Below are 27641 nucleotides of genomic sequence, written 5' to 3' on the forward strand. Positions count from 1 at the left end.
GTGGAAAAAGGCTCACACGATTTGGGGCGGTTTTTGGAAGCCTGATGGGTGGCCACTACTCACATTCATTGGTTCTCATGCGTAACAACCGCCACACCGCCACCATCGTTCCCATCATCCGCGCGCGGAAGAATGCTATCGCACGAGGACAGGTCAAACACCGAAGCGTACCGCTACATACGCACTCAACGCCAAACCCCGTTTCCTTCTCTTCTCAGCCCTCGGATGTCCACCCCCCCACCCCAACACCCGTTCGGAAATCGTACGCAAACCGGTGGGCTACCCACCTTACTACGTACGCACGTACGTACTTGGCACGTAATACTTATTTTTGTCAGGGGCGCGCACAAAAATAGCGCCCCATTCGTGAGGAGATGATTTCTTTTCCATTGGTGTGTGCGTGTGTGTGTGCTTCGCTTGTCTCTCGCCCGAGTGCAGAGTAGATAGCAGCAGCGACGAATCCCGCCGGTAGTGTCTGCGATTACCAGATCGGATTGTGCAAACCGATCTCGTGTTCGAACGCCATCATCATATTTCGATTTCGCCGAACTGGCCGGGTGAAGTGATTTCCAGCATCTCTCATTTCCGTTGTCTGCTGCACACCTAGTCTGTGTGTCAAGTAGCAGACAAATCGGAACATCACTGGAACCGATTTTGCAACAGCCGAGAAAACCGGGGGAAAAAAAAGAAACGATTTGGAGTTTATTAATAGAAGGGACTCGCGGGGCAAAAAAAAACAAGTACCGGTCGGTGTTGCTGTTGAATAAAAATCCCACATATTCCCACAGGAATGGAACCTGGAATACTTGGCTGTTTTCATCAGCTTTCTTCCTTCCCGTTGCGAGCAACAGATATTCAAATTCTTTTTTTTCCAAAGCAAACTTTGAAAGGTGGAACGAAAAAAATTAAACCCTTCATAACTTCCCGCAATCCATCCTTCGCGGGGAGGGAGAAACAAAAAATCGGCACGAAGGCTAATGCCAGAGATCCGGCCGTAGGTCGTGTAAATATTTTCATCCTTCAGTCGCGGTCCACAGACACATTCGCACACATACACTCGCTTCATCGCTCATCATTCGGACGCGCGGTGATAAAGATGCACACACTGCGAAACATGCTCCACTCTAGGGCGTTCTCCATCGGCGGAATATTTACATGGCCTATTTTTTGTCTCCTTCTGGTGGCCGTCAGCCAGGCCGTTTACAACGAGAATGCACACGATTCGGTAACGTGCAACGATGCTACCTAGACCCATGCGCCCGGCCTTATGGTGAAAAGAGACACGATAGAATTATGCGCACAAGGCATAAGAAGAACAAACACACACACACACGGGGGCATGATGTTCCTTACCGGTGGTTTTCCCTCGGGATACATTCCCGTTTGGGGTTTTCGGGGCAAAATGCTCCCTCCCTCATCATATAGTACACCTCATCAAGCGCGGACCCACAAGGGCTGGAACTGTTTCTTATCTTCGGTGGCACCTAACCAAACCGAAAACTGGTGTGTCCAGTTGGTCAACGGAAAATGAGTGCTCACCGGTGGACCGAGGACACCGCTCTCCGTTACAATCGACGTCCGTCAAAGTAAAGGGAGCGAACCGCGAGATGATTGGATTACGGAACATTCAAACACAAGGGAGGGATTTATACGAAACCGTTTCATCTTGATGCAACTAAGTTACAGCTTGCCCTTTATCATGGCCGCGCACACGACAACGGGGCGGGATTTGGGCGACAGCGAGAAAGGCAGCTTTGTTTGATGATCGTTCGCTCCAGTGCCTCCCCCGGATAACGAGAGGTAGACGGTTTCCTCTGCCACGGTAGCATTTCCATCACCACATGGTCGAGGAGGACCAGATCGCCCATCCCCCCGGCGCTTTGTGACGTACGAGTCGAATGATGACGTCGAGAAGAGCAACCTTGTGTGGTGTACCGATCTGCAAACAGATGACTTTTCTGCCTAACGAACGAATGTTAGGCACAAATATTGCCCCTTCTAATCAGTCCACAGTCTGAACCTCATTTGGATCGTTCCCATTTGCCGATTGAGGATTGGTTCCCATTGCCGATGAAAGACGATTAATAGTTCTCGAATGAACTGTAGCTTTTACACGCCCCACGCACAGGGAATGCATTCCTCACACCGATGTCCGTTGTTATTTGACCAGCTGACGATGGAACAGAGCGGCCCTCCTCCTAACGCATCTCGGACTATCTCGGGGTTACTTCCACGCGATCGATCCATCGTTCCGCAATACGTACCTTCTTCAGCAGGGAGTTCTGTAGTCGATGATAAAAGCGGGAGAGAAAAAAGAAATCGATTAGTATTCCTGTTAAACTTGTGCACATCGTACCGAAATAGATCGTAATTATTGCGAATAGAAAAGATGGATATTATTTCCAAACCGGATCATCGTGCAACCAGACAGCCATAGTGTACCCCGAGCGCGTTCCCCTCTGCCCTGGAGGGGCATCGATCGTCTCCGGGCAAAACGTGTCTTATGGACTGCCGAGGCAAAGATCAATCGATCGTTCACGTGCTAATTGGAGCAAAAGAGATTATTACCATCCATAGCCTTTTCCCCCACCACCCCCAGATGGCAATAACCCACCCTCCGGTCGGTGAGAGGTAGGGAAGAGAACGCGATTAAATTTCAAGCTTTAGTGGTGCGTTACGCATAGCGTTACGGTCTCGCGCAGACATGGATGTTCGGGGGGGTCCTAGGCAACGCCACCGTGTATCATTGGTTGTGGGAGGGGGAAGCGTCGTGGAAAAATAATCAACCAAAGCCAAAGGAAACAACCATTGCTCGATGGCTGCTACTGTTTTCGGTTTATGCCGATGATGATGCGGCCGCCGATAGAAGAATGCGAGAAGTCAGTCCCAGCCAAAAATAGACTTCCCTCCCGGAACAACGGCCGCGACTGTCCATTGGGGAAGGCAGTGAAGCCATTCACTGTCCCTTCTTCTTTTCCCCTTTTTCCCAACCTCAAAACCCGAAGATGAAGAACAAAAAAAAAACAAACATAGTTTTCCATATGCGCGATGCGTAAAGGAAGGAAAAGAAGTCCTCCTTCTGCTTTTCTTTTGCATCCTAAATTCTTCTCTTAAGCTACGACGATCAGTAACCCCTTCAGCTTTTCCTTCTTCTGGCATCATAATGTCCAGAGTCCGGAAAAAAACACACACACACTCTTAGTAGAAAAACAGCAAACTCTCGTTCTCGGCACGCCAAGCCAAGCGGCGTTCAGCGTGGCGTGTACGCAATGGTTTGAGTGGTGTTTCAATTTTTCCGGGAGATAGAAGAAAACAAGTGCTTGTCTTCTCGTTCGTTTCGAACCGCACGGGGGAGGTGGTGGTGGGGTGGAGAGATGTTGTGTATTTATAAATAAGCACACATTACTACACAATATCTTGATGATGATATTAAATTATTGTTTCTTTATGATCATGCCGCACATGGCCGACCTTGGGGGAGAGCTACGGGATAAATTAAGATCCCGCGCGGATGGTGATTTTTTTTTACGGGACGATGGTTGGAGAAGAAGCCTTGAAGAACAAGTCGTTTATACTGCATGCCTTTTAAAATTTCCCCCCGACGTAAGCGTACCTTAATGTACTTCACAAAACGGGGGATTTACTTTTCAATATGGTAATTTGAAATCACAAAATATTACCGAGTTTTCTCTGGTGTTTTTTTTAATTAAGAACGGTTGGAACTATTCATAAACGTTGTGATCTAATCATCAACCTTGAACTGGACAGCACAGCAAACACCATGGGGCCAAGGGGAGCCGGGGAGGAGGGACATTTTTCGTCCTCGAGCGACCCCCGACAGAAGCACTTCGAAATGCCAATCAATTAATATTCAGCTACATCGAGAGCCACTGCGCACACGTTTCAATTATCCATTGCCATCGCGGTTTGGCTCACGGCAAACGGCTACCGAACCCCAGGCCAACCGGCCCCGCCACGAAAAGGAAGGTGGTGGAATATCCACAATAAAACATCCCGAAGGCCCACAGTCTCGCAATCGTGTCGATGGTGGAACTTGTCCAAACGTCTTCCTCTTTCGCAAAACCGAACGAACGCACGCACGCACGCACCCATGGGCAGTGCACTTGTTTTTCTACCCCCAAACGGAGGAAGAAGATGGGCCCACATGGGGACGGTTGGGTCAAGTCCGTGGCGCAGTGCGTCCGTGTGGAGGGAACACGTGTCGAGTGATGTTGTTTTAAAAACATAGCACATCTGTTAATATAACTTTGGCTCCAAAGTGTGTTCTATCGGAGCAACAGCAGTTTAGCAGCTCATCATCATCATCGGGGCCGGTACACATTTGGTGGTAAATGTTCCGGTGAAGCTTTTTTTTCTCCTCTCCTCGACCGATAGAAGATTAATATAGACGCTGCTCAAATCATGAATCAAACGGCAGCAAGCGACCCCTGAAGCGGAACCGGGTGAGTGCTGGCTGGCCGGCATGAATCATGCTGGCCGTTACACACACGCTGTTGAAACAGATTTTCTACAAAAAAAAAAATAAGATGTGTAAAAGAAATTTCCTGAGCGCGCTGATGCGTGGGCAAAATATTTCCCACCATCCTTCCCCCTCCACGCGTGTTGTTGGTAGGCACGAGCTTCTGGTGGGCCAGTCGTTGGTCATTCTTTTTTGCTTGCCCAACTGTCAAACGATGATTGATTTACCGGCAACGCGAATGGTTCTGTACCTAGGACAACAAAAGTAAACGAAATGTAAGGTAACTCGTACACCGTCTGACGGTTTATAGTCAGGGGACATCTTCAGATGGTTTGCGTTGCTGGTTTTCTTTTAATTTTTAATTTCCATTATTAACGGAGCGTTCGTTTTCTAACAGAAGCTCACCTCGTTTTAGAACAAACAGCGCTCCCCATTTTCCCGTATGATGCATCATACATCCACATTGAACTATTATCCATTTCCGGACCATTTCTCAACAATAAAACACGCCGGCGGCATCTATTGACCCATCGCGAGTTCTCAATTCCGAGAGGGAATCTCGGAAAAAGGCAGCAACGGATTGATTGAGAGTTTCAAGAAAAACAATTTTATAAATACTCCCTTCTACTCGACACACGCACCACCGCGTTGCGAGATTTGTTGATCGATTTTCCTGCAAACCCCAGACAAATGATCCAACGCGACGTGCATGAGCACGATCAGCGATGGGGGTGGAGGGGGTTGGATTATGGAGATTACGATGTGGGTCATCTGCTGCTTCTGGCAGAGGAGGTCTATTTTCTTTTAGTGGGTTCAAAAGCCGAGCAGTAAAACCACCCAACCCCAACCTTACCCGAGGGCGCTTATCCATTCGTTTGAAGTTGGATGTTTACTACCGAACGCCATTTTTATCCTAACCACGTCTGTCATAGCACCGCGAGGGATGTGAGGGTAGGTGTCCTTTCCCCATCGATCATCGGACCCTCTCTATTTCTATCCCTCTCTTGTCGATTTTATTAATGTTTTATTAATACAGTTGTTAAAAGGTGGCGAGATGGTGTTGGCAAAAATCGCAAAACGAACGCAATCGGACCTCTTGCAACTCATTCGAACAACCTTTTATGGTTTCCGTTCCACCGGAATGGTTTGCAATGGCGTTTATTAGGTGCAACTGCAGCAGGAACCGGTAGGTAGGGTAGGCTCGGTGTCTGGTGAGGTTATGCTCATCGGAGAATGCCGGGCGGCGAGGGGTGGGCCACCTCCACCCTTAACCACGAGGAACCTCTGTCTGCCGGGTGACAGACAAAATGTCCCTTTGCGTTGCGGTGTCACAAGTGCTGTGTGTCCGTTTGTGTATGTCGGCGAATTATTCATAACCTAACTTCGTTGGACGACCCCAACGCTGCACCCCATCACACCAAACCTCCCGTCGAGCGTGGCGGCTTTGGCCAGAGAGTTAATGCTTACACGATGCAGTTTATTTCACGCGATCGCTACAAAAAGAAACGACATGCCGGCTCGCCTATCGAATCCGATCGATGTACGCCGTACTTCAAAGTACGTTCAATTTCTGCCTCCAAGATGCAGTGTAGATGAGAGAGAGAGATGGAGACTCCATCTCCTGAAATTGTCCGGCTATGCACTCCAACTGAAAAAGGTTTTTCCTCGAGCCGCTATCGACTTGTCCATAAAATGATTGAGATGACAAAACCCGTCTCCCCGGTCCGGAGGTTCTACGCCAACCCGAACCTGGCGGAAGCCAGCAGCTGTACACACCAACGACCGATCATTGACCAGTGGTACACCTTGTCATTGTAGCGTCCACTGGCTCGGTTCGTCCGTCGTCGTCGTCGTCGTCGTCGTTCTGGGAGGCGGGTGAAGACCACCGTAACGAGAGCTGTCGAACCGAACGGTGTTGTGTGTTGCCACCGCGCGCACTTGATCGTAGGTGTGCGAAGGCGATAAGAAGAAGCAGCGTTGCAGCCAGGGTGGTAGGGGGGTCGGGTGAGAGAGATAGAGAGGAGTGAAACACAAGGCAAGCGCAACGGCGACTTAACTTTGACGTCAAACCGACCGATTCGCGGGTGATCGCACAGCGCAGCGTCGAGACGCCTTCGCGAAGAGTTTCGGTACGCGAATGGAAGGCCGCCGCGCAGGCACACGATCGTCGTCGCGATCTTCCCCACCGGCGGTTCTCCTTCCTTCCCCCCATTGCGGTTACACATCGTGCTTACGCACGTGTCTACGTGTGTACACACACCCGGGGGAACGGGCTACATTTTAGCTTCCTCCCGGTAACCAACGCCATATCTCGCCAACTCTCCGTGCTCTCCGATGTGCAACTCTCATACCACACCTCCTCTGACGCCGCGCGCTCAAGAACGTTGTGAAATATGTTTCTTCTCCGGGAGCGCGGCGCCTCCGTCTTGCGGGATTACGTGATGCTAATCGCGAAACTTTTGCTCCATTCCGATGGCCAAAAAATGAAAGAAGAAAAAGAAGCTTGCGGGTGGACGGTGGAAGAGAGTATGAGAGTCGCTATTCCGTGGCGCTCAGGCAAGGCGCCCTGGCCAAGGTGTACGCGCGTGTGCGCTCAAACCCTAGTGTTTATGTGATAATCTTCCATGCGATCGCCTTCGATATCGGGACGAACGAAGACCGCAAAAGCCTTGACCAACGTGCGGGCAAGGTGCGGATGTACACGATCGATTAGCACTTTATCCGCTACCTTCCACCACTACGCCGGGAAGAAGTATCCGGAGAACGCGTGGGGATGATGATGATCCACCACCACCACCACCACCACGACCACCACTCCACGCACTCCGGTCACAATATCTCCAGGTTGAAGTGACTCGAAAATAGATCACACCCATCACATCCCAGCCTCTTGCCACCCATTCGGAAGGTGAGATGGGCGGGAGACGTCACGATTCCTTTTGTGTGTTCTCCATCCTCCGTTTTGTGTGATTGGCCTTGGAAAATTAGTTACAACGTCCACCTGTTCGGAAAAGCGAACAGCGGTGCGGCTCTCGAAGGTAGCAAAACGGAAGACAAAAGAAGGAAATCGGTTTCTTTAGCGAGCGAAACTTTGTACCAAAAGGTGGCCAACTCGGGCTGGTTTGAAGGAGCAGGAAACATTCAATCGATACACCACCTGCTCGCTCTTCTGCTTTTGGAAGGAGGCAATAGAATCGGTCCATCCGATACTCACAACCTGCCACCACCACCACCCGGCACGCGGCAAGAAAAGCCTTTCTCCGTCCGCTTTCCCGTTATCAATCACGGCATGCACCGTGTACTCAGGGGTTCGGGTTCGGTGTACTCAAACGTTGCAACGCCATCATCGCCTCCCAATGGCTTCCATCAGAGCGTATTCCACACGAGTCGGTCGGTTCCTTGTTCACTTGACATTGTCCTTTGGTGGCGGCTTCGAGAGCTGACGGCTTCGAGTGGTCGAGTGGAAGGGAAAATCTTTCTTAGTCAGTCTCCTGTTTCCACCATTGTTCGTCACTTGCATGGCATCGGCGAACGACGGGGTTCGTGGCTAAAATCGGGCAACATTTATGGGAGTGCACTTTATTCGGAGGGAGACTGAGAGTGAACCTCGTCGTATCACTGTCCTAAGTTTCCATCCAGGGAAGCATAAAGTTACCGACAGCGTTTTTCCACATACAAGATATGAATTTAATTTTCCTCCCACCAAACATGCATCCCATACTCCATTAACGCCACATAAAGGGTTTCTTGTAACAAAATGGGATTACATTCTTGTTTTTTTTTATTGCGCCACTTGATTATTTTATATCAATATTGCTCACATTCTCCCCCGCGCTTCGCAACAACGTAAGAAATCTCGCTTTTTTCACACAGCCAAAGTACTCCACCTTATAATAAAGAAAGAAACCGCACCACAAACGCGATTTCATGTTGACCAACGACAAACAAAACCCACCGCGTGTAGTTTTGTGGTCCTGGGAAACGGAAGTCTCCGGAGCCGGAATGTGCCGGGTGTTCCAGTTTAGCGGTTCACTAATGAACGTGTGGATTGATTCACACGGCACGGGGGAGGCGAGGCGGGAGGGAAAATGTAAGGGTTTTCGAAGGTCGTCTTACCCGGGACCTATGTTATTGCTGTTGCTGCTACCATCTAATTGAATTATCATACCCGATTTCGATGGCGTGACGGTTGGTGAAGAAATAAAACACCTCCTTTTTTGCCGTCAAACCGAAAAATTGGGTCGTATCGAAGAAAAAAACAAACGAAACACCCCTATATAAATCGCGGCGCCTGGGTGTCAAACAGGTGGTGCCTGCTGCTAGTAGCCAACCAAAACCCCCTCTATTGCCTCCAACCTCAACCCACTGATAACCTAATCTTGTGGGGCGATATCTCAAAACGCGTCGCTATCAGTGGTAACAGGTTAATATATAAATTGTGCGACAATGAGGTATTCGTTGCTGATGGTTCAATCGGGCGTCTTGAACAGCTTCATTATCGATGGTCAAACAGTTTTCGATCGCCACTAGGTGCGGTTTCTCCAACAAAAGTATTTTAAATTTAGTTTTCTAGCCTCCTCTCCTACCGCCTCATAATCTTGGTGGAAAATATAGAACACCTTCAGATTTTTCATCCACTTTTCATTTGCACGAGAGAATGTTTAAATCACACCACGCGCAGCTCTATATTTAGCGCGGGGCCTCTTAAATCGTTCGGCTAATTGATTTTTCGTGATGTATTGTAATAAATTGCGAGACCCTTTGCGGGGCGCGCGAAGTAAACAACTATATACGAGAATTTCGTGCACTAGTGCAGCAAAAAAAAACCTGGCCACCAAGGGCGGTCAAATGAAAGTGAACAAAACAGAAAAGGAATAACAGACATTTGTCTAGTTCCTTTTCTTGGCCTCCAGTGAAAAGGCAAGTTTTGGCGATTCGGCGAGAAAAGAAAGTAGATCACGTGACGGCGGGAACAGCGGTTTCTTTTCAAATTTCCAAATCAACCGAAACAAACTGTCGCCGGCGCACATGATATGCTTATTAAACAAGGCCACTATGCGGAGCTCCGGGTCGCATGAGACGATACCCTCATTATGCCGAACGAGGCCAGATGAAGGAACGTTGTAGTCGTGTATGGCCCGTTTAAGCATACTAAACACGCCGCCCAATTTAAGCAGGTAGAATGTTTTCCGTTTTTTTTTACAACCTAGTGGTTTACACACCACCACACCAAGTTTGCCTTATCAGCAGCATTTGCATCCGTGAGACTGGTGGCCCCCTCCTTATCTTGGTGGGGGAAGGAAAACAGAAGGCATCACACGGTAGACCAGTGAAACGGATCTCGTGAGTAGGAGAAACCGGAGACACACGTTCGGAGATTTGTTCTTGAACGCGTTCCTAGACCATGCCCGTGAGGTGGCGGACACACAGGTGCGCACAAATCGGTCCACTAATACCAGGCTCGTCATCTTCGTTTGCTTACAGCTTACCGCACCGTGCAATTGCACGACCGTTGCACACATGAGATCAGTCAGACGACACGAGTGCTAATGGGAGACCCACTATAGACATGCAGTCGGCACCGCTTCTATGGTGGGGAAAAAGGGGGTTGAAGAATGCCAAAACAACATCGTGACGCACCACGTCTGGCGGAAAACTCAACTCACGGAGAGTAAGAAAGCTTTACTTTTAGTCTCATTGCGAACATTCGCAGCACACCACTTGGGTAAAAGTTGACCACCTCCTCACGACACCCCGTCGCTCTCCGGCATCTAGCTTGCCGCCACGCGGTTCATGCATCGAATCTATTGCGTTGCCGCAAATAGACAACACACGCGCTCTGTCCGCCTTGTTGGACCCGCCAGTAAGTCGTAGCTCAAATATGCCCTCGTTCTCTCCCGAGGCTCCTCTGTTTGCCATCGCTTTTTTCGAGGGGGTTTTGCACTTGGACACGATCCGGTTGGTATTCCATCTTTTCCTGCGCCACAGTTGGCTCGCAAAAATGGGATGAAATGGTGAAAGAAAATGAAACCGAGCGATGTGTGTACACTTACCATTAGGTCCATACTTCTTCTGGTATTCCTTGACCTGGTCGAGGGAAAGACCCTTCTCCGGGTCGACCCGGAAGTGACTCAGGACTTCATCGACGGACTTGCTATGGCCGTCCTCCATGGTGGGTGATTATTTTGTGTTACCGGCAGTTCTGTTGACAAAAAAGGCAGATGTATCATGAGTATCAAGAAATAATGGAAAGATATCATCGCGTGTTCGTCGATCGATCCCGCTTGCTTCTGGGTTTGGGGTTTGGAAATGGAAAATCACTGATGATGTGTCGCCTTGGTGGTGTGTCTGCTGATAGCAACACGGGCTGTCGCCGGTTACCGATCGGTTCGAGCGATTGTGACGTCCGGTTTTCTTTTCGCAATCGATCACGATTCAATGTGCAACAATCGTAGAAGAGTTTTCGAAGGAACAAATCGTCGAGCCATTGGCGAAAATGACAACTAAGCACAGCACGTTAACCGCTGTTTAAACGTAGCTGGAATTCCCGGTGGCGGGAACGGGAAAAAGTAGCCCAGATTCGACAGAATATCCAGCGGGAACGAGTTTATTCGTCCGTTCTGTCAAAGTGAAGCTTTGTTTACGTTTTAGTTTGTTTACGTGATCTAAATTGGCGGCAGGTAAAAGTGGAATTGTGATTCATTATCAAATATAAAGTTTACGAATGGTGTTATTGAGTTCCTCCTCCAAAATTTTGCGTAGAAGACTACTCGCCTTTTGGTTTCTCTCCAACAACATCGGCCGCATCCATATACGTTGCCCATACCGACGTTGTTGTAGCAAGCGAATGAAACTTTTCATGAAACGTTTCAATTAAGCAAATGCGTCCGTTCCCGCCGGGTCGTAGTTTCGCGTTTTTTAAACATAGCGGGAACGAAATCCGTTTTTTTCATATGGAGTTTCCCGTCGTCCAGCGGGATTACCGCTGGACGGCGGGAATATTCGTGCGATTACCGCTGTGTCTAGCCGTCGCTTTACGAGTGACAGTTACTTTTTGTTCCCTTCCATTTCGCGGTTCCCTGACAACCGGCACCTTCGATCCCGGTACCCGCAGAGTTCGTTCAACTCCGGTTTGCTTAGCGCTATGTGGCACTTTGTCTCGCCAGAGGGTAGACGAACGAACGCTACCGTGTGCGTTTTTCCCCGGCCCTTCCATACAACATCACACAAACAAACCGTTCTTCCAGGGCATTAAAAACCGTTCTTCTAGAAAACTCCAACGTCATATACTGCTGCTACCTACGATCACGATCGAAGCAAGCTACACCGCACAACAGATGATTTTCTTCGCGAAACCAACACCCGTTCGCTGTGCACCTTAACCTAGAAAATCGTATTGCCGACTCACTGTCCCGCTGAAGGCTTCCCAGTAGAGGCCACACTACTTTCTTACACGAAAGTGTGCCTTACTATCGCGATCCCTTTGAAGGTCCTAGAAGAACCAGGCGAAAACCGACACGACACACAACACTTTCCCTCTGCTGCTGCTCAAGACGTCGGAAACAGACGACTCACCACCGGGAAGTCGCAATCTCACGAAATCGAGCGGCTTGCGAAATCGTGTAAGCAAAAGCGGGTTTTGCTCGCTCCGCGGTTCTCCAGGAGTCCGTCGCTGGGTTCCGATAAACACTTACGTGGTGATTTGTGTACTGCGTTGATGGAAGCACACGATGCGGTGTGGCAGAAAAGTCACGCCGCCCTGCCCCTACCTTGCCCCGCTAGCCCATCACCAACCCAAAGCAAAAGGAAACACACATTCGCTTTTGACAGAAGCGCGGCCACGACGAAGGAGGCGCTGCTTATTTTTACCCAGGGCTGGTTTTACCGACCCGGGGGGTGAAGAAAAAACTCGTACACGTAATTACTTCGAAACAAACGCAAAGTACGTCACCCTTCGGTCGTCGGCAAACAAGCCAAATACCGAAAGTCATTGTGGTGGAAAATTTGATTCTCAGCCGGAGACTGGAATACCAAAATTTCCCCGGTTTCCAGCGGTCACCGCTTTTGTTTCACCGTTCAGCCAGCAGGCGCACACATTTGCTCACGCCAGAAGCGCAAGCATTGAACACGTCAGTCCACCGAATCACCACGCAGCAGCTGCAGCAGCAGCACCGCGAACCATCCAGCCATGCTCGGCTCCGGAACAACGAGATTGCAAAAAATTGACCCCTCGTGCCAGATAATCCTTGCTCGACACTCAACAGTGATCTTCGACTCGAGGCAATGTGTGACCGCGTTTCAGCAGTTTTGCATGATTTTCTACATGCATTTCATCGCATTTTACTAACCAGATTCTTTCACGCACCCTGCTCGATCGGAAAGGGCACGGACGCGGGGACCTTAAACTACACAGCACACAACACTACTAGGGGCAGCACAGTGCAGCGGAAACGACCGTTTGCCTTACAAGGAAATAATTGAACGAAAATAATTAACCCTGCGACATGGACCGGATTTGTACAGACGCCAAACTGCGAAACGTAGCGAACGGCAAACGGATAACAACTACAGCTCAGGATGTTTCCGTTCGTTGGAATAACGACAGCTAGGTTAAGGGGGCGTTTCTACTGCACGAACGGATACACAAGAAATACAAAACCACAATTAATGCTGAGCAAAATCGATTTGAGTTGATTGTTTATGTATTGTGAAGGAACTTATTGCAATTTCACAAAAGAACTTGCATAATTTCAAGTAAAATCATTGAAAAAGACGTAGCATTCAGCTATTTTACGTCGAACATTTTATACCGTGTAGAGTTCCCTTAAGCCGCAAGCTGATTGTCAAACTGACAACGCAATGACATTCGCGCTTTCAACATCGCGGCACTGGAAAAACGATTTCGAAAGAACTCGACGGTTAATAAAAACGAAATGCAGTTCTTTCGAACAAGCTCATTTATATTGATTTAAAACAAAATATTGGTTAAAAAACCAAGCATATCATATGGTTGTTCAAGCTTCGTGAATATTGTCATCCTGGCGACCATCTGGTTCTCTGTTTCTGGCGGTAGCGCGTTGATATTGCAGAACTGTCAAACCAAGTTCAAATAAAATCAGTTATCAAGCATTTGTGATTTAAACACAGAAAAATGTTTTTGTTACAGTTCAAATGTTAAACAAAAGTGTACCAACATACCCTGCACTAGTTTTTCGTCCTCAATTCATTTACAATTGATTTGGTAATTTGTTTGTTCAAGAATATTTTCAGAAAGGTTTGACTCGATTTGTTTTAAAATCCTTTTCTGTATCATTTTATCTGTAGACGTTCAAGCAAGATAACATATGAATTGACGTGTTTCATGGCCAAATGCGCCGTTTACAGCTGAATGCTGAGTGAAAGCCTTTCTAAATGAATTTAATGTAAACATAAACTAGCTGCCAATTCATCTCTTGCTGCAGGTTTCTATAAACAGTCTGCCGTGTTGGTTCGTTCGGCAGCATTGAACCACTGTACCTTTCACCCCCATCGATCGTCTTCTACTTCAAGGCTTCTAGACGGATGGACGTATTTGTTAATGTAGGTTTCGGTGGCCATTAATCGAACGGAGCAAAGATCGTCAATGTAGAACGGGTTAACATTGCTCTACAAACTATCCGCCGTCGGTGGTGCACCACGACCTCCGCAGTGTACCAGATTCGCCAAAGTGAAAGTTGTGGCAAGAAATAGTAGAGATAAAAACAGTCGCAGTTCAAAGGGCAGTTCATTATTTATAGCCCTTGTTTTGCACGGGGAAACCACCAACTAGATCGATTCTGCAACTGCCATTGACCGGTTCTTTTTGATCACTGCCAAACACACAGGAAAACGTTTTTCACTTGATCAGCAGGAAGAGAGCGCAGCATCTTTTCCGTCTCGGACACCCAGGTGGAATGTTTCATTTAACAGCGGCGCAGTTTCTATTGCAATTTTGGATTTAAAGGAAAATAAATCCACGTGCCCAGAACATTCGATTTTCTTCTGAAAATGGTTTTAAATATTCATTCGATTGACATTTGATTTTCTTCTTTTTGATATTTTGAATTTAACGTTCACTGCCGATTTTTAAACAGTGATTGCAAAAATAATACACTGAACCACCAAAAAAGCACACTGGCAAGGCACACTTACAGCGTACAGAATTCGATCCAATGTGGAAAAGTTACAAAACCAGTCACCAATCACAGATGGAAGAACCCAAGCGATGGCCGCCCAGGACAGTACGTTGCCTGTCCGCGTTATGTAACAGACCTCTGCAGCAAACCAACCAGCCGCGGTCAGTTGGTGCTGTGGTCCTCTCGGCCGGATTTTCACAGGATAGGTAGCAGTGTGAACAGCAACAAACTCACTACAAACCAGTGCACACAAGCGAAACGTTCGTGGACGACTAATGTACTCGTCCCGCGATCGCCAATGATCCCTGCGCTCTCGCATCCCACTAGAGCGGTGCAATACAAGCCCGAGAGCCGGATTGTTTCGGCCTGTTGCGCTCTGCAGATGATCCCTTGGCCCCCTGCATGGTTGACGCGGTGGATAAGATTTTCCAACCTGTCTACCAAGGATGCTGACGATCTCCCGATTTCGGAGCGCGATCAAACAAAGCCAGATATCAGGTCAAACAGTTTGCGATCGCTGAGTTGATCCCGGGAAAAACTTGATTCATAGGGAGAGTGGAAGAGAGAGAGAGGGAGAGAACCGTGGAGCTCGATTTTGAGAGATAGTAAGAGAGCGCATGCGAAGCAGATTTTCTCGCACAGCATCGAAGTCGGCGGGAAAACTCTCACCAACCGGATGGATTTTCTGCGGAAAAGCGAAGCGCCATGCGCAGTGGTGGCGGGAGCATCTGCCAAAATTATTCTTCTACTCCTCACGGGGCCCAGATGGCCTTTCGAAGTCATCGAGTCCCCGGGCAAAGAGGTACCACTTTTAGAACGCTCGGCACGGGGACCCGGGGGACGACTTATGGGTGGCGTTGATCGGATGGGCCGCCCTAGGGGAAGATACTGTACGCTCGAGTAGTTTCCTTCTCCTCTCTTGCTCTCCACTGACAACCCGACCCTTGCGGTCTGTGATGTGGATTGATTTGGGTGATTTTTCCTAGCGCGTTTTCACTACCACCCCAAGTGCACCCCATTTGTCTCTACCCCGGGGCCGGCAATAGTGTACTAGCAATTATTGATTTCCATTCTCTACCACCGGGTTTTCCCCCCACCGTTTCATCGGTCATTTTTTCCCCACGCAAGCCATGTGTTCTTCTTTGTATGCGAGTGGGCGCGCGCGTTCAATGCCACAAGTGACGATCGGCACGGGAAAAACAATCTCAATCCTGGAGTAGTCCGGCTGCTCCCACCAGAGAGCGGGTGAGTCAAGTCAAGTTTCCTGCGTGCGAAAACGAGCCACTTGAAATCTTTCACCGGTCGGCCGGTGAGATGTTTTCTCCCATTCCATTCCGTCCGACCCGTTTTCGACTCCTGTTTCATTCTTTTCGTTTTCCACGGGGTCTATTATTTTTCAAGCCTCCCCCGGGGTAGTGCAGTTAATATTAGAGTTGCAGATAAATTATTTTAAAAATAAAATAATCCCCCGCTCAACGTGCGGTGAGTGGAGTTTCTGGTGCACCGGTTAGGAAAACCTGTACAGCAGAATGGAGATGAAGAAAACGAAAACTTTACAAATGCATATTTGGTTATTTACAAAAAGAACGAGCGAATGTTTGCCTAGTTCCATCTATTTCATTTCAGATAAATAAATAAACAAATAAATAAATAAATAAATGCAACAAATCTAACAAACCGCGAATAAACGAACGGCCCCGTCAATTCCCCGTTTAACGCTTGCCAACCTGCAAACGAGCTCCATGTGGGAAAATCCTTTCCGTTTATTTTGCAATGCTTGTCGAATGCAATTTCCATGCCGCCGGCCAGCGGTCTGTCGGCGGCCATCCCACGGCAAATCTTAGTCCCCGGGCTGTCTCCCCGCCCGCTGTGCAAACACGCGGAAAAAACGTCCTCCGAAAATGCTCTCCCCAACGCGCCGCCTGGCTTTTCCCCTCCCCCACCATCCGAATGGCGGAAAAAGTCGTAAAAATTGGCAGCTCGCACGGGCGAATCGCATAGTCTGGGTCGCTCGTAGGACGCTTGGAGCCGTTTTGGAGTGTGTGCGAGGGCCGTTTCGGGCGAACGAGGGCAAAGTAATTATAAAATGATTTTCATTGCCATTTGAATTATAGTTATTTCGCTTTTTCCACGCGCAGACGATCGTGTTTTTTTCTTTTAGCCGAGAGCGTCGTCCGGTCGATGGTGTGGGTGGGCATCGAAAGGGGGAAATAAATAAGTAAATAAATAAGTAAATAAACAAATAGCCCCTGGCATGCGGCGGCCAAAACACCAGCAGTAGGGGCGGTGCAAAGCGTTCGAGCGCGGGAATCGTCCGTAGTGCGCGTACTTGAACCCGACCAGGATTGAAACGAAGATGAGTTGGGGCCTCCGGCGATTTCACTCGAAGGACATCGCATCGCCAAAAATGGCCACGAAAGGCGAAAACGGCACAACAACGAGCGAGCGGTCGAACGGAAAACTATCTCCGAACGCGACACGTGCGGCTGAAGTTGCTTCTCCGAGTCGATCGGAATCGCTGGCGGTGTGTAGGGAGTGCGGCGGGATCGATCTGGACGCCATCCAAAACAGGCCCCAAAGGAGGCGTTGCTTGATGTATAGTGGTAATTTAATCATGCTCGTTGACGCACACGGCTCTACGGGATTTGGGGCGTGCGGGGTGGAAAAGCGGAGCGTACAATCGATACCCGATGTAGCCACAACAACCGACAAACTACAGGGAAAACTCGGCAAACAAGATCATCTTTCAACAGCTTTGTGTTTTGCCGTTTCTACGGCGCTGGTCTCTCCGCTGGACTTTTCGCTGGGTTTTTCCATGCTTCTTTTTCCCCCATTAACGAGACCGTTAATATAACAATATTCTGATTTGAGACGAAACTCGGGAGGCAAGGCCTATGGGTTCCTGCCGAGGTCCGAAACATTGTTTGTGAGCCATTTGTTTATGCTCCCTCCCCCTGTTCCGCCTTTGCCCAGACGTGGGGTGGTTGGAGTGGAACTACATAAATTTTGCTCCAAACTTTGCAGAGATGCTCGTTAGAGTACATTTCTTATGCTTTGTTTGCTTGTCTTGTTCCCCGTATCGATAACACAATAAACATACAAACAGCTGTGAAATGGCTTTCCGCAACAGTAAGAAGTATGTACTTTAAAAGGTGATGATTTAAATATGCATAGTTCGACCGGGCTGACATCATTTGGCCGGGAGGTATTTGAGAACGCTTAATCCAACCCCGGGATCGGAGATTTTCCGTACATGATGGATGCACTCACCCTAACCGTTGACCCACGTACTTACTCCTGGTACTAAGAGTTGGGAAACTCACTCACTCTCTCCACATTTCATTCTTCTCTTCTTCGCACGCTCGGCGGGGGCATAACAACAGGTGAACCGAATCGGTAACGGCCGTTACGTACCGCTTTGCAACGCCAATGGATGGCAGGAATTTACGTTTCATCAATCAGTACCGAAATAGAATTTTCCCTCAGCGCCACCACAGCGTTGGGCCTCGCAGTGAAAATCGGAGGCCGGTGGATGAGGCTGCGGATGGGAAACCCGTGTCTATGCGTGGTTTTGGTTGTGTTTTTTCTCTTTCTCTCTCGCTTTCTTTACCTTTTTTCCCCACCGCACTTTATTTTCTTGGCAACCGTTTCGGTTGTAGCTCGGTAGCAAATGTCAGGCAATATTTGATCTAGGCAGGATGGAATCTTGTTCGGCGTTCCTTTGCCTGTCAGCATTGTGCCAGAAGGACGCGTCAGGGGAAAAAGAAGGAAAAATAAAACCGAGTAACACCTTTGAAGTGTGCAAAACCGCATGAACAGCAAAAAAAAAAATAGAAGTAACTCGTAAGACACGAAACCATCACAAACATAATTTCTGAGAAATATTTGTGTCGAAAAATGAACAAAAAAAACAATATTCGTTACATGCGATGGAACAGTGGATAATCATCCAAGACTTTTTTCTTTAAATTGTAAAAAGATTACTCGTTAAAAATGCTCAATGAAAAAAGGAGCTAAAATGTAACCAAATGAAGCAATCCAAAAAATGCACGCATTTTTCACGGTGGGTGAAAAGGAGGCTTTCATTAGCATCAGGGCCCATTAGCTGGGCAAATGAAAAATCATTTTTCCACGCAGCAAACAAATATTCCCACGGTGAAAACCACGCAGACACGGAAACCACCGGGTATTGCGCAATAAATTGCGGCGTGAATAAATGGTCTAAAAATAACGTGCACATTAATGACGCCCTGGCCTAGGTTAGTTAGTGTGTGCGGCCGCTTGGCGGGCAACGGGGAGGAAAAAGGGGTTTAAGAGGGCGAGAGCTGGGGCGGTGTTTTGAGGACGCCCAAAAGCAGCAGCGCAACTCAAGGAGTACCGGTGGGGATAGAGAGAGGCGGTGGGAGGGGGTCGGCCCGGCTTGGCCCGGTCCGGCCCAGCCCGGCCCAGGTTCCGGCGCGCGGAATGCGCGTTGACAAAGGACCTGGCCGGTTAAAAATAGGTCCGCGGGGGTCGCGAAAATCTTCCACCAGCCCGAAGCCGGCGAAGCGAAGAAAAACGAAGAATTATCGAAATTAAAAATAAAAATACTTATCCCAGCGTGCCCGCGCCGCTCTACCTCGTTGATAGTGACTTCGACCTGTCCGGTATTAAAGTTGTATTTTTGACTCAACCCGAGCAGATTTATATCTCTATTCTGGTTTTGTTTGCGGCCCAACAGGTCTCGCAGGGAAGATTGCAAGTAAATCCATCTAAAAATTACGCACTCTTTTCGGTCTCGGACCTCCCGTTTTGGCATGCGTGCTGGGTAGTTTTTCTCCGTTCGGAAAATTTGCACCACCAGCGTTGCCACCGGGTCGGAGCGCAAGTCACTGTCAGTTGCATAACGATCGTACGAAGTGTTGCGTGTTTCCATATGTGCTTACATACATCCAGGGTGACGGTGTGCTGCGGGGCCACGCACCGCCACGGCCCTCACCATTCCCCTCAGCGCGCGAGGGAGGAAAGGTCACGCTTGGCCAAAAGGGAAACGGTCTGTCACGCCACTCGAACGTGGTTCGGTTGAGCCAAGAAGCCAAACAAAAAATACAAGGTTCAAAAATGAAATCTTTCATCTTCACCCCAGCAGCAGTGGAGAGCACCTGTTCACTATCTATTTTGCTCATGATCAAAGTGGAAACTTAAAAATACCGTCCACTCGCCAAGACGACTACCACCGGTTGGGGATTGTTTTTCGCCTTCCCCACTGAGGGGCTTTGGATGCTTGGTGCAAACAACTTCTCGAGACGTCTCTGTTGGTGGGAAAATCTCAACTCAGAACGTTATCCAACTTGCTCGCGCCGTTCGTTTCCTTGATCCTTTGCCGATTAAGCACCGAATCGGCCCCTCGCCATATTTGGGGAGTCTCGGGTCGATTTTCCACCGAACAGCGCCGTGTTTATACTTTGTTGAGAGTATCCGAGAACGAGCAGAAAACTTGGTGGAACACTTTCACCCACAGTTTGACAGTTTGTCGCTTTGCTTCGAGGATGTTCATTCCTATTGGTTCAAGCTTATCATACAGCGCCAATGGCTTTACGATCGCATGAAGTCACAGTGTCACAGTTGCACACAGCTCACAGCCTTGGAGTCGTTTTCGATACGTTTCGCTTTCGAGTCGAGCAGTCTAACCGTGCACTCCTGTTTTGTAACTGTTCACCACTAAACGATAGCTTCTCCACTCCAAACTCCCAGCGGCCACCATGGCCGATTCCGTTCGAATCGCTCTATCCGCACACACTTGAGCTAGAATTTTCCATTTCCAAACCACCTGAACTGGTCACTTTCGTGAGTAAAATACGATGAAACAATGAAAGGATGTGATGGGTGAGCCTTTTGCAAGCGGGCAATCTACAGACGATCTACACTCTCTGAGGTCGGAACAAACGGAAGAAACTCCTTCGCCGTCCCAAACGACTGACCTGTTTCGAAAGGTCGAGACAATCGGCAACGGATCGCCGTCGTGCGAGTCCTTTTATAAATTCCGATCGGCGCGAGCGCCCGTGTCGAGGCCCGATCGAGCGGGCCCGAACTGCTCCGGCGCGATCAGCGCACCAATACATACACGCACTCACACACCAACACACACTTGGGTGCTTGAGGTTGGAAGGAAAAGCGGCATCCGATCCGGGTGTGCACACACACACACACGCACGGTATGGAAATATGCCGAGCGCGAACAGGTGCACCGGTCGGGTTGGTTGGTCACTGTCACTCGCTCAGCGAGGATCAGCGACCGTAGGCCGCTCCGGTGAGAAGAAATGTCACACTAAAGACCTTCGATGATATCTCAATCGCTGGTTCTAGGTGCAGTTCGATCTGATTGGTAGTAGTTTGCTACAATTCAATGTAAATACAGTAAATTTTAAAAGGGTTTACTTTAAGTTTAAGTTGATAACCAAATAGATCGGAAAGAATCTAAAGCTGGATGAACAATTTTAAAGATATAATGAAATCAATAAATAACGATAATTTAAAATAATGTGAATTGGTAATAATTTAAGCATCAACATGTGAACAAGAAAATAATTAAAACGAAAGGGGAAAAACATGGGAAGAAAACATCGTAACGAGAACAGTTTAATTAAAGATTCCATCAAGCAGGATAAAATGGAAAAGTGTAAATCCATAAAAATAAACTATGCACCATTACAGCATTTGCACCCGGTGTTCAAAAGCTTTTGCATAATATCTGTCATGAAATATTGCGCCACAGATTATTATCAAACAATTTATAATTAAACAATAAGCGTCCCTCTCGCTAAAGCTACCTTAGCAACGGCCTTAGCAATGCATCCATCCCTGAAAGCGGCTGTAATAATCCCCCAAAAACCTAACCCCACCTCCGTACCACCACCAGTAAAACCCAGGGACCCCGGGTCCTGTCCGAACCGAACCAATCCGGCTTCCCCCGGTGATGGTGGTGGTGGTGAGCGTGAAGCACTCATTTTCCACACACGGCGGCTTTTGGCGCCAATCCAAACGGCACAAACATGGGCCTCGATCCGGCCGGGAGTACAACTGTCTCCGCCGGAGCTGTTGAAAGCCGCTACGTCGCGACAATGGGCACCGCCGGATGGGAACGGAATTGCTTGCATCCACGGTGGAAAATTGTTTCCATCGGATCGTGCTTTTAAAAAAGATACCGAACAAAAGCGTGGTCATGTAAATTTTCCATGCGAACAACACGAAGCGTCCACAATTGCAAAAACACGACACGAAGGTAAGGTCTGCTGATCGTTCGCTTGGGTTTTTTGGAGGCTCGGGGTTCGGTGCTGCAGCGTCCCGTTGCCGATCGGTTTCGGTGACATTGGATTGCATTCGACCAGACAATCTCGCCCGAGTGCCCGAGGGCAGTTATTTTTGCATCGTGTCCCCCCGAACCAGTAACGTGAGAAACGGGTGTGAAAAATGAGTTTCCTCCCTGTTTTCGGGTAGGTCGATGTCATAATTGCAGCGCAGTTGTGCAACGAGCGCATTGAGCAGGCGGAACGATGATGGTTTCATGTGCGTGTTGAAAATAGCATTGATCAAACTTTGCTCCGTTTACTTTCGGAGGGGTGAAAAAAGACCGTAAAATTTTCGATTGCTACAATTTGATTCGATCCGCATGTTCCCGGAATGTACCAATTATTTTTAACATTATGGTGTCCTTCGCAAATCGGCATCGCAGATGTATAGCGTCGGAGTTGTTATTATGTTTGGCATGAGTTGAACAAAGTTGTTGAAATAATCGAGAGAATGTTTTTTTTATCGATATGTCATTGTTATTCAGTAGAACTCATTTCAAATTTGTCGTAAATATTTTCCTACTCTCCATGGAGGCGCCTGGTGTTTCACGGCCAAACAACTCGTCTTCCACGCTTTTCCACCGTTCCCCGGCTTGTCGTATGCAATCATTCAAAATGTTTCATATCATATGACACATCTGTGCGCATTGAGTAACCATAATGGACCGGACGGTTGATAGAGCCGACACCGCTCCCGTTCCTCCCCAGCCCCCTACGCGCGCACACAAAACCTGGGCAACTCGACGCAAGCAAGAAAGAATAACCGCAACGGTGGCTTTTAAATGAAAACTTCATCACACCGGCCGCTCGCCGGCATCTCCCACGGTGGCGGAGTTTGTTTGCCTTCCGGTAGCCGGTCCGTTCCGAGCTGTCCGGTTCGATTGACGTAAGGATTTCGGTTTGCCTTTTTGGAACGCAAGCACAAAAACCGTGCGAGTTTGAACCGAGCCGTCGCGGAAAAATCCGTCACGCCGATGGACAAAACGTAGTGCGGACGGTGAGAAAAAAAATAAATAGAACACAGCCCGCTCAAAAATCGACTCGTCTTTCGGCGGCGTGTCTTTCCACTCCCCCATCGGAAAGTCGTCCGGATCCGGGTCCCTGGCACGTTAATTGTACGCCCGTGCGAACTGATGGACAGACCAGAGGTGTCAAACTACGTCAAGAGCGGCAAAAAGCACCGATACTCCGGCATTCCGGAAAGGGCCTCCGGTAGGGAGGGGGTGGCGATTGTTGTTATTAAAAGGTACTTAGCGTGGCGCGCAAAGACGCAAACACGCGCTCCCATTCCCGTGCCGATTGGGTCGCTGATTAGTGCTCGATTGTTTAATTTATGGATTATGCGAGCCGTCCGCCCGGGTTTGGGTGGGCGAGTCGGTGGCCTTCCCTTCAAGAGCGGGCCATTTGCTGGCCGAAGCCGGAACAAGTCGGTCCAGTGGCTTGTTAATGGTTGGTGGGAAGATTTATGAACTGGTTGCTAAAGGAGCGAGAATTTAATTTACGAGAAAAGTGAAGCGGAGCAAAACAATGTTTGATGCGTGTTTTGCTTGCTTGAAGTCGGAAGAGGGAAGGATGAATTATTTATAGCGCTCGTAAAGTTCGAGATAGTTTATACATTACTTTAATATTTAATTGCATCAAAAACTTTCAAACATCTTTGTTTAAAATGGTTCTTTTTAAAATCCTTTCAAATTGAAGTCCCGCTCGCGGAACGATGTAGAAACATCCTGCCAACGAGCGGCACCCAAAATAAATCCAACGCGTATATTAAATTGTGATCACCTGGCAGTTCAGGGCGGTTTCTGTCAAAGGTTAGCAGTCACCATATTTCGGCCAAGATAAATGATTTCTTTCGCCAGGAGAGTGCCCCTGCACCGACAGTGTTGATGAAAAACAACGGAAAAGGAATTATGCGGTTGAAGAGACGGCAAAACTAAAATAAAAAAAACAACATGAGCCAAGCCGTAGTCGAAATGCTCAAAACTAGCGGCGCGTTCGGTTCCCTTTTTCACAAAAGGAACCACGTGAAGAGACGATGCCACCGAGCAATGCCGTAGCGTTTTCCGAAAATAGATAATAATAAAATCCTGCCAGAAAAATGTGTTCTTAGTTAGGTCTTTTTTCACACTTGAAGTCTTACCTCTAATGCTGTGTGTGTGTATGTGAGAGAGGGAGAGACTTTTTTTTGTTTTGCATCTCGTCAGACAAATTTTCGCAAAATTTTATTCGATTCGTGTCGCAACCTGCTTACGAGTTTTCCCCATCATTGCTCCCCAAAGTACCGTACATCGCACAGTGGGCAGGCAGGTAGGCAGGCAGGGCAGTTCCGAATCCGGGACCGCGGCTGCCAACTGCGTTCATCGGAAGCAGCGATCAAGCGCGCATCCCTCCGGTAGGCAGGAAAACTCTGGCGAATGGGTTTGAGGGGCTACAAACGACAACCAGGACAATCACATCCATACGCTGAGTTAGGAAACATCCCTCTGCCTTTGTACGTTCCGAGAGTAGGACGGTGGGAGGAGAGAGCCGAAACAATTGGCCTTGCACCCGCGGGGAAGACGACGAATTCGAAGCGTTCCCTGGTGCCATCTTTGTTAATTAATTTTCCGAAATAAAACAAGAGTAAAAGTGAGAAAATTCAACAAACATCGGCAAAAGCAACGGCTCTCGCCGGCTTCCTAATAGCGATAGAAGGCTGGTGGGCGAATGGGTGGGGAGGATTGAGTGGTGATCGCGTTTGGCGTCGGTTGCTTCTGTGGACAAAAAATAGGCAAAGAGATCGGCCTGCTTGGTCCCGCTGTCTAGGTTCGTTAATTTCGCTTAATAGCTTGACATAAAAATAAAAACCCACTGCTAGCCGTCGCTTCGGCTGACTTCCCTGGCTGTGACACACACACACACACACACTCGTGCGTTTGCGTACATGGGATACATCGGGAAATAACCCTCACACAGTGGAAAAGCCGATTACGTTTGCCGGCATCGTTGCTTATTGTTACGCGAGCTGATCATAAATTGGTAATGGTCGCTACAGAGGTTCGCGAATCCGTGAATGCGTTCGTGGGTTTCGTTTTATTGAGGAAGACGCGCATGCACGCTTTTATTTAAAGAACCGCTCCAACCCGGAAGAGTGGCTGGAACGGTGTCATCCCTGCCATGGTTTCGGGACTTCTCCTCGACATTGGACTCGTTTCGGTGCGATCACCTCGACGGAGCGTCTCTTGTCGTCCGCGGGACCGTGTTTGCAAAGCATTCTTGGAATTATGTAAAGTGACCTGTCCCCCGTCCCCGTAAACTCCTCACCGAACCGGCCTCACCGTGATTTCCATCGCGCGCGCTAAGAAGCGCTAGCAACACACCATTTTCCCAGCGGCTCCTGGCTGACAGTTGCCGAATGCGCGGGCGTTGGCGTATGCGTGTGTCTTGCGTTGGTTGGCCGGTTCGCCGGAGTTCAAGATCACTTGGAAGTAGTCTTTCGCACGCGTGCCATGACGCTGCTTTCGCTTGCGTCCAATGACTCCTTGGCGCGAATGGGCGGAGGCGTATTTTCACGGTGACTTCATAGCAATTTTCCCGCTTTTGCGCCATCGGAACGCGGCCGCAGCTACGTGGCTTCCCGCCTTCGATTTGCGTCGGAGAATGCTTCATTGTGTTGTGCTTTCCGCGCTTCGCTTTTCCCCTTTAGAGACAAACGTTCCGGTGTCGCTTGGTGATGTTTTCCGTGCCCTTGTTTGCTTTTGGATTTTCAACTCAATTTTCCTTCCTTTTTCATATTTATTTCTCCCATCACACCTTTTTTTTTTCTTGTAAGAGGCTTTTACCAAATGTGGTTCGCGAAAAGTGATGATTGATACATCAGCTCCATGCAAGGACAGCAAGGGACTAATTTTAGACCACGGTAATTGTCTGTCACTTGTGCACGGCACAGGGCGATGGCGCGAAATCATTAGTTTGCTTCCGTCAGCATTAGTTTCCCGGCCCGTGTGCACGTGCATTACGAATGTTTGTTGAAGCTTCCACAACATGAAGCCGAATAGTGGAACAATAAATAATCCAACGTAAACTAAAAACACGATGGGGAGTTAGTGATCTACATAGGGTTCTACTTCATTGCGGTCTTGAGAACTCATCAAAAACAGACTTATAAAATAAATATCTGAAAATTTAAAAAAACAATTTAAAATTTAAGATTGTTGTTTTGCAACGAAATGCGCGAAACGAGCATCTCCAAGGCGGGATAAGCAAAGCCATAAAAATAGGCATCGTTTTCTTTTCTGTCGCTTCCTGCGCCTAACGTAACCGTTGATCGGCTTCCGAACGGTAAGAGGGTATGTGTGCATGTGGGTAAGCTTTCCCGGTTTTTGTTTGTACCTTTTCCTTTTTGCGTGAAATTTTCGCCAAACGCCATCTCGTCAAGAGTGCGAGAGGTTGATTTCCCCTTTGACAATGAACTTGAGCCGACTCGAAGGAGGTGTCAAAGGCACCGAATGCGATCGTGTGCGTCGGAGAAAAGGCGCAACAGGAAAGGATACGCGGATGATGGTGATGATGAACCTTCTCTTACCGTGACGCGGTGTGTGGGTATTTCGTGCGGAAAAAAAAGAAATTGAGCTCATTCTGGTTTGAATTACACGAGCAAACGCAACGGAAGTCGGAACGCGTTTGGATGTTTGGACGCCGAGATGGTCATTTAATTTAGGAACACATCAGAAGCTAGAGACGAGTGTTTGTGGCGATAAACCCATTAGGCAGATGCGAAACGCAGAGGAACTAAAATAAAATGTAATTCAATGGTTAGCTCGAAAAAAAAAAAAATACACTTCAACTAGACTCATGTTGAGTTTCGCAAGATTATAAAATAATATTTCTTAGACCCCCATGATAACATTGAACGAATTATGATTTAAGTTTCTTTTTCTTCAGCATAAATAACCACATCGCACTCGAAACCCGACAACTAACGGTTGATCAACTTGTTAACAACCTCGAGCTGCCAGAATTAATTATCAAACACAGTCAACAAATAATAGCCCCAACGAACTCCTTTGATCCCCGGTCCGTTCGAGAACAACCGAAACATCTTTTCATCCCAGATGTCGTCAAAAGTGACGTTCCGCTCGGCTTAATCCATTGGAACCGCGGACCGTTGCTAACCCGTTGGTTTCATCGATAAAATATAACAGATCCAATACCGGTGAGAATTGGTTAGGCATAAAAAACAAGTCTTGTCTAGTGGTGATACCAGGGTGCAAGTGTCTTTAATTTCGATAGAACGTACCGAACGTACCGTTCATTGTGGGGCTATTTTTAATTCACGCATTTACCAGAACGGTTATGTTTCCTCATCTTCTTGTGTCCTATGCACAGCTGACACCCTCGAATGGACGATTCATGTTCGGGCGTGATAAAAAAAACGTCCATTTCTAAACCATCAGCTGTATTTTTTGACTTGTCAAAATAGAGACTTTTCGATTCGATTGCTTCGAAGTAACTTTCGAACTGACCGATCGTGGCGAGGTTCAAGAATTTTCTGTTCGAAGAGGACTTGCCGAGAAACAAGCATAACTAGGCATCGCTTACTGCGACCGCCATGTGGGACGAGGGACGGGGGTAAAAGTGAGCTAAAGCTAAGTTGGTCGGTGGTCAGCAAAAAATGTGCGAGCTTATGTTGTGAGAAAA

The 27641-nt window shown here is 48.2% G+C and overlaps 1 protein-coding gene across 2 annotated transcripts in view; it reads right to left on the minus strand.

Annotated features, from left to right (window-relative positions):
- The window catches only part of LOC131263846 (calcium-transporting ATPase sarcoplasmic/endoplasmic reticulum type), a 27587-nt gene extending 14529 nt beyond the window's left edge, over nt 1–13058 (minus strand). For both annotated transcript variants that reach the window (XM_058266117.1, XM_058266116.1), the window contains exons 1-3: nt 12829–13058; nt 10534–10682; nt 2265–2282 (exon numbers count right to left, since the gene is read on the minus strand). In XM_058266117.1, the coding sequence (XP_058122100.1) occupies nt 2265–2282; nt 10534–10651 (136 nt within the window). In that variant the 5' untranslated portion in view covers nt 10652–10682; nt 12829–13058. The remainder of the gene's footprint in view (nt 1–2264; nt 2283–10533; nt 10683–12828) is intronic.
- Nucleotides 13059–27641: the final 14583 nt, after the last annotated feature.

This window comes from Anopheles coustani, chromosome 2 (assembly GCF_943734705.1).
Source record: "Anopheles coustani chromosome 2, idAnoCousDA_361_x.2, whole genome shotgun sequence".
In the NCBI taxonomy this organism is placed as follows: Eukaryota; Metazoa; Arthropoda; class Insecta; order Diptera; family Culicidae; genus Anopheles; species Anopheles coustani.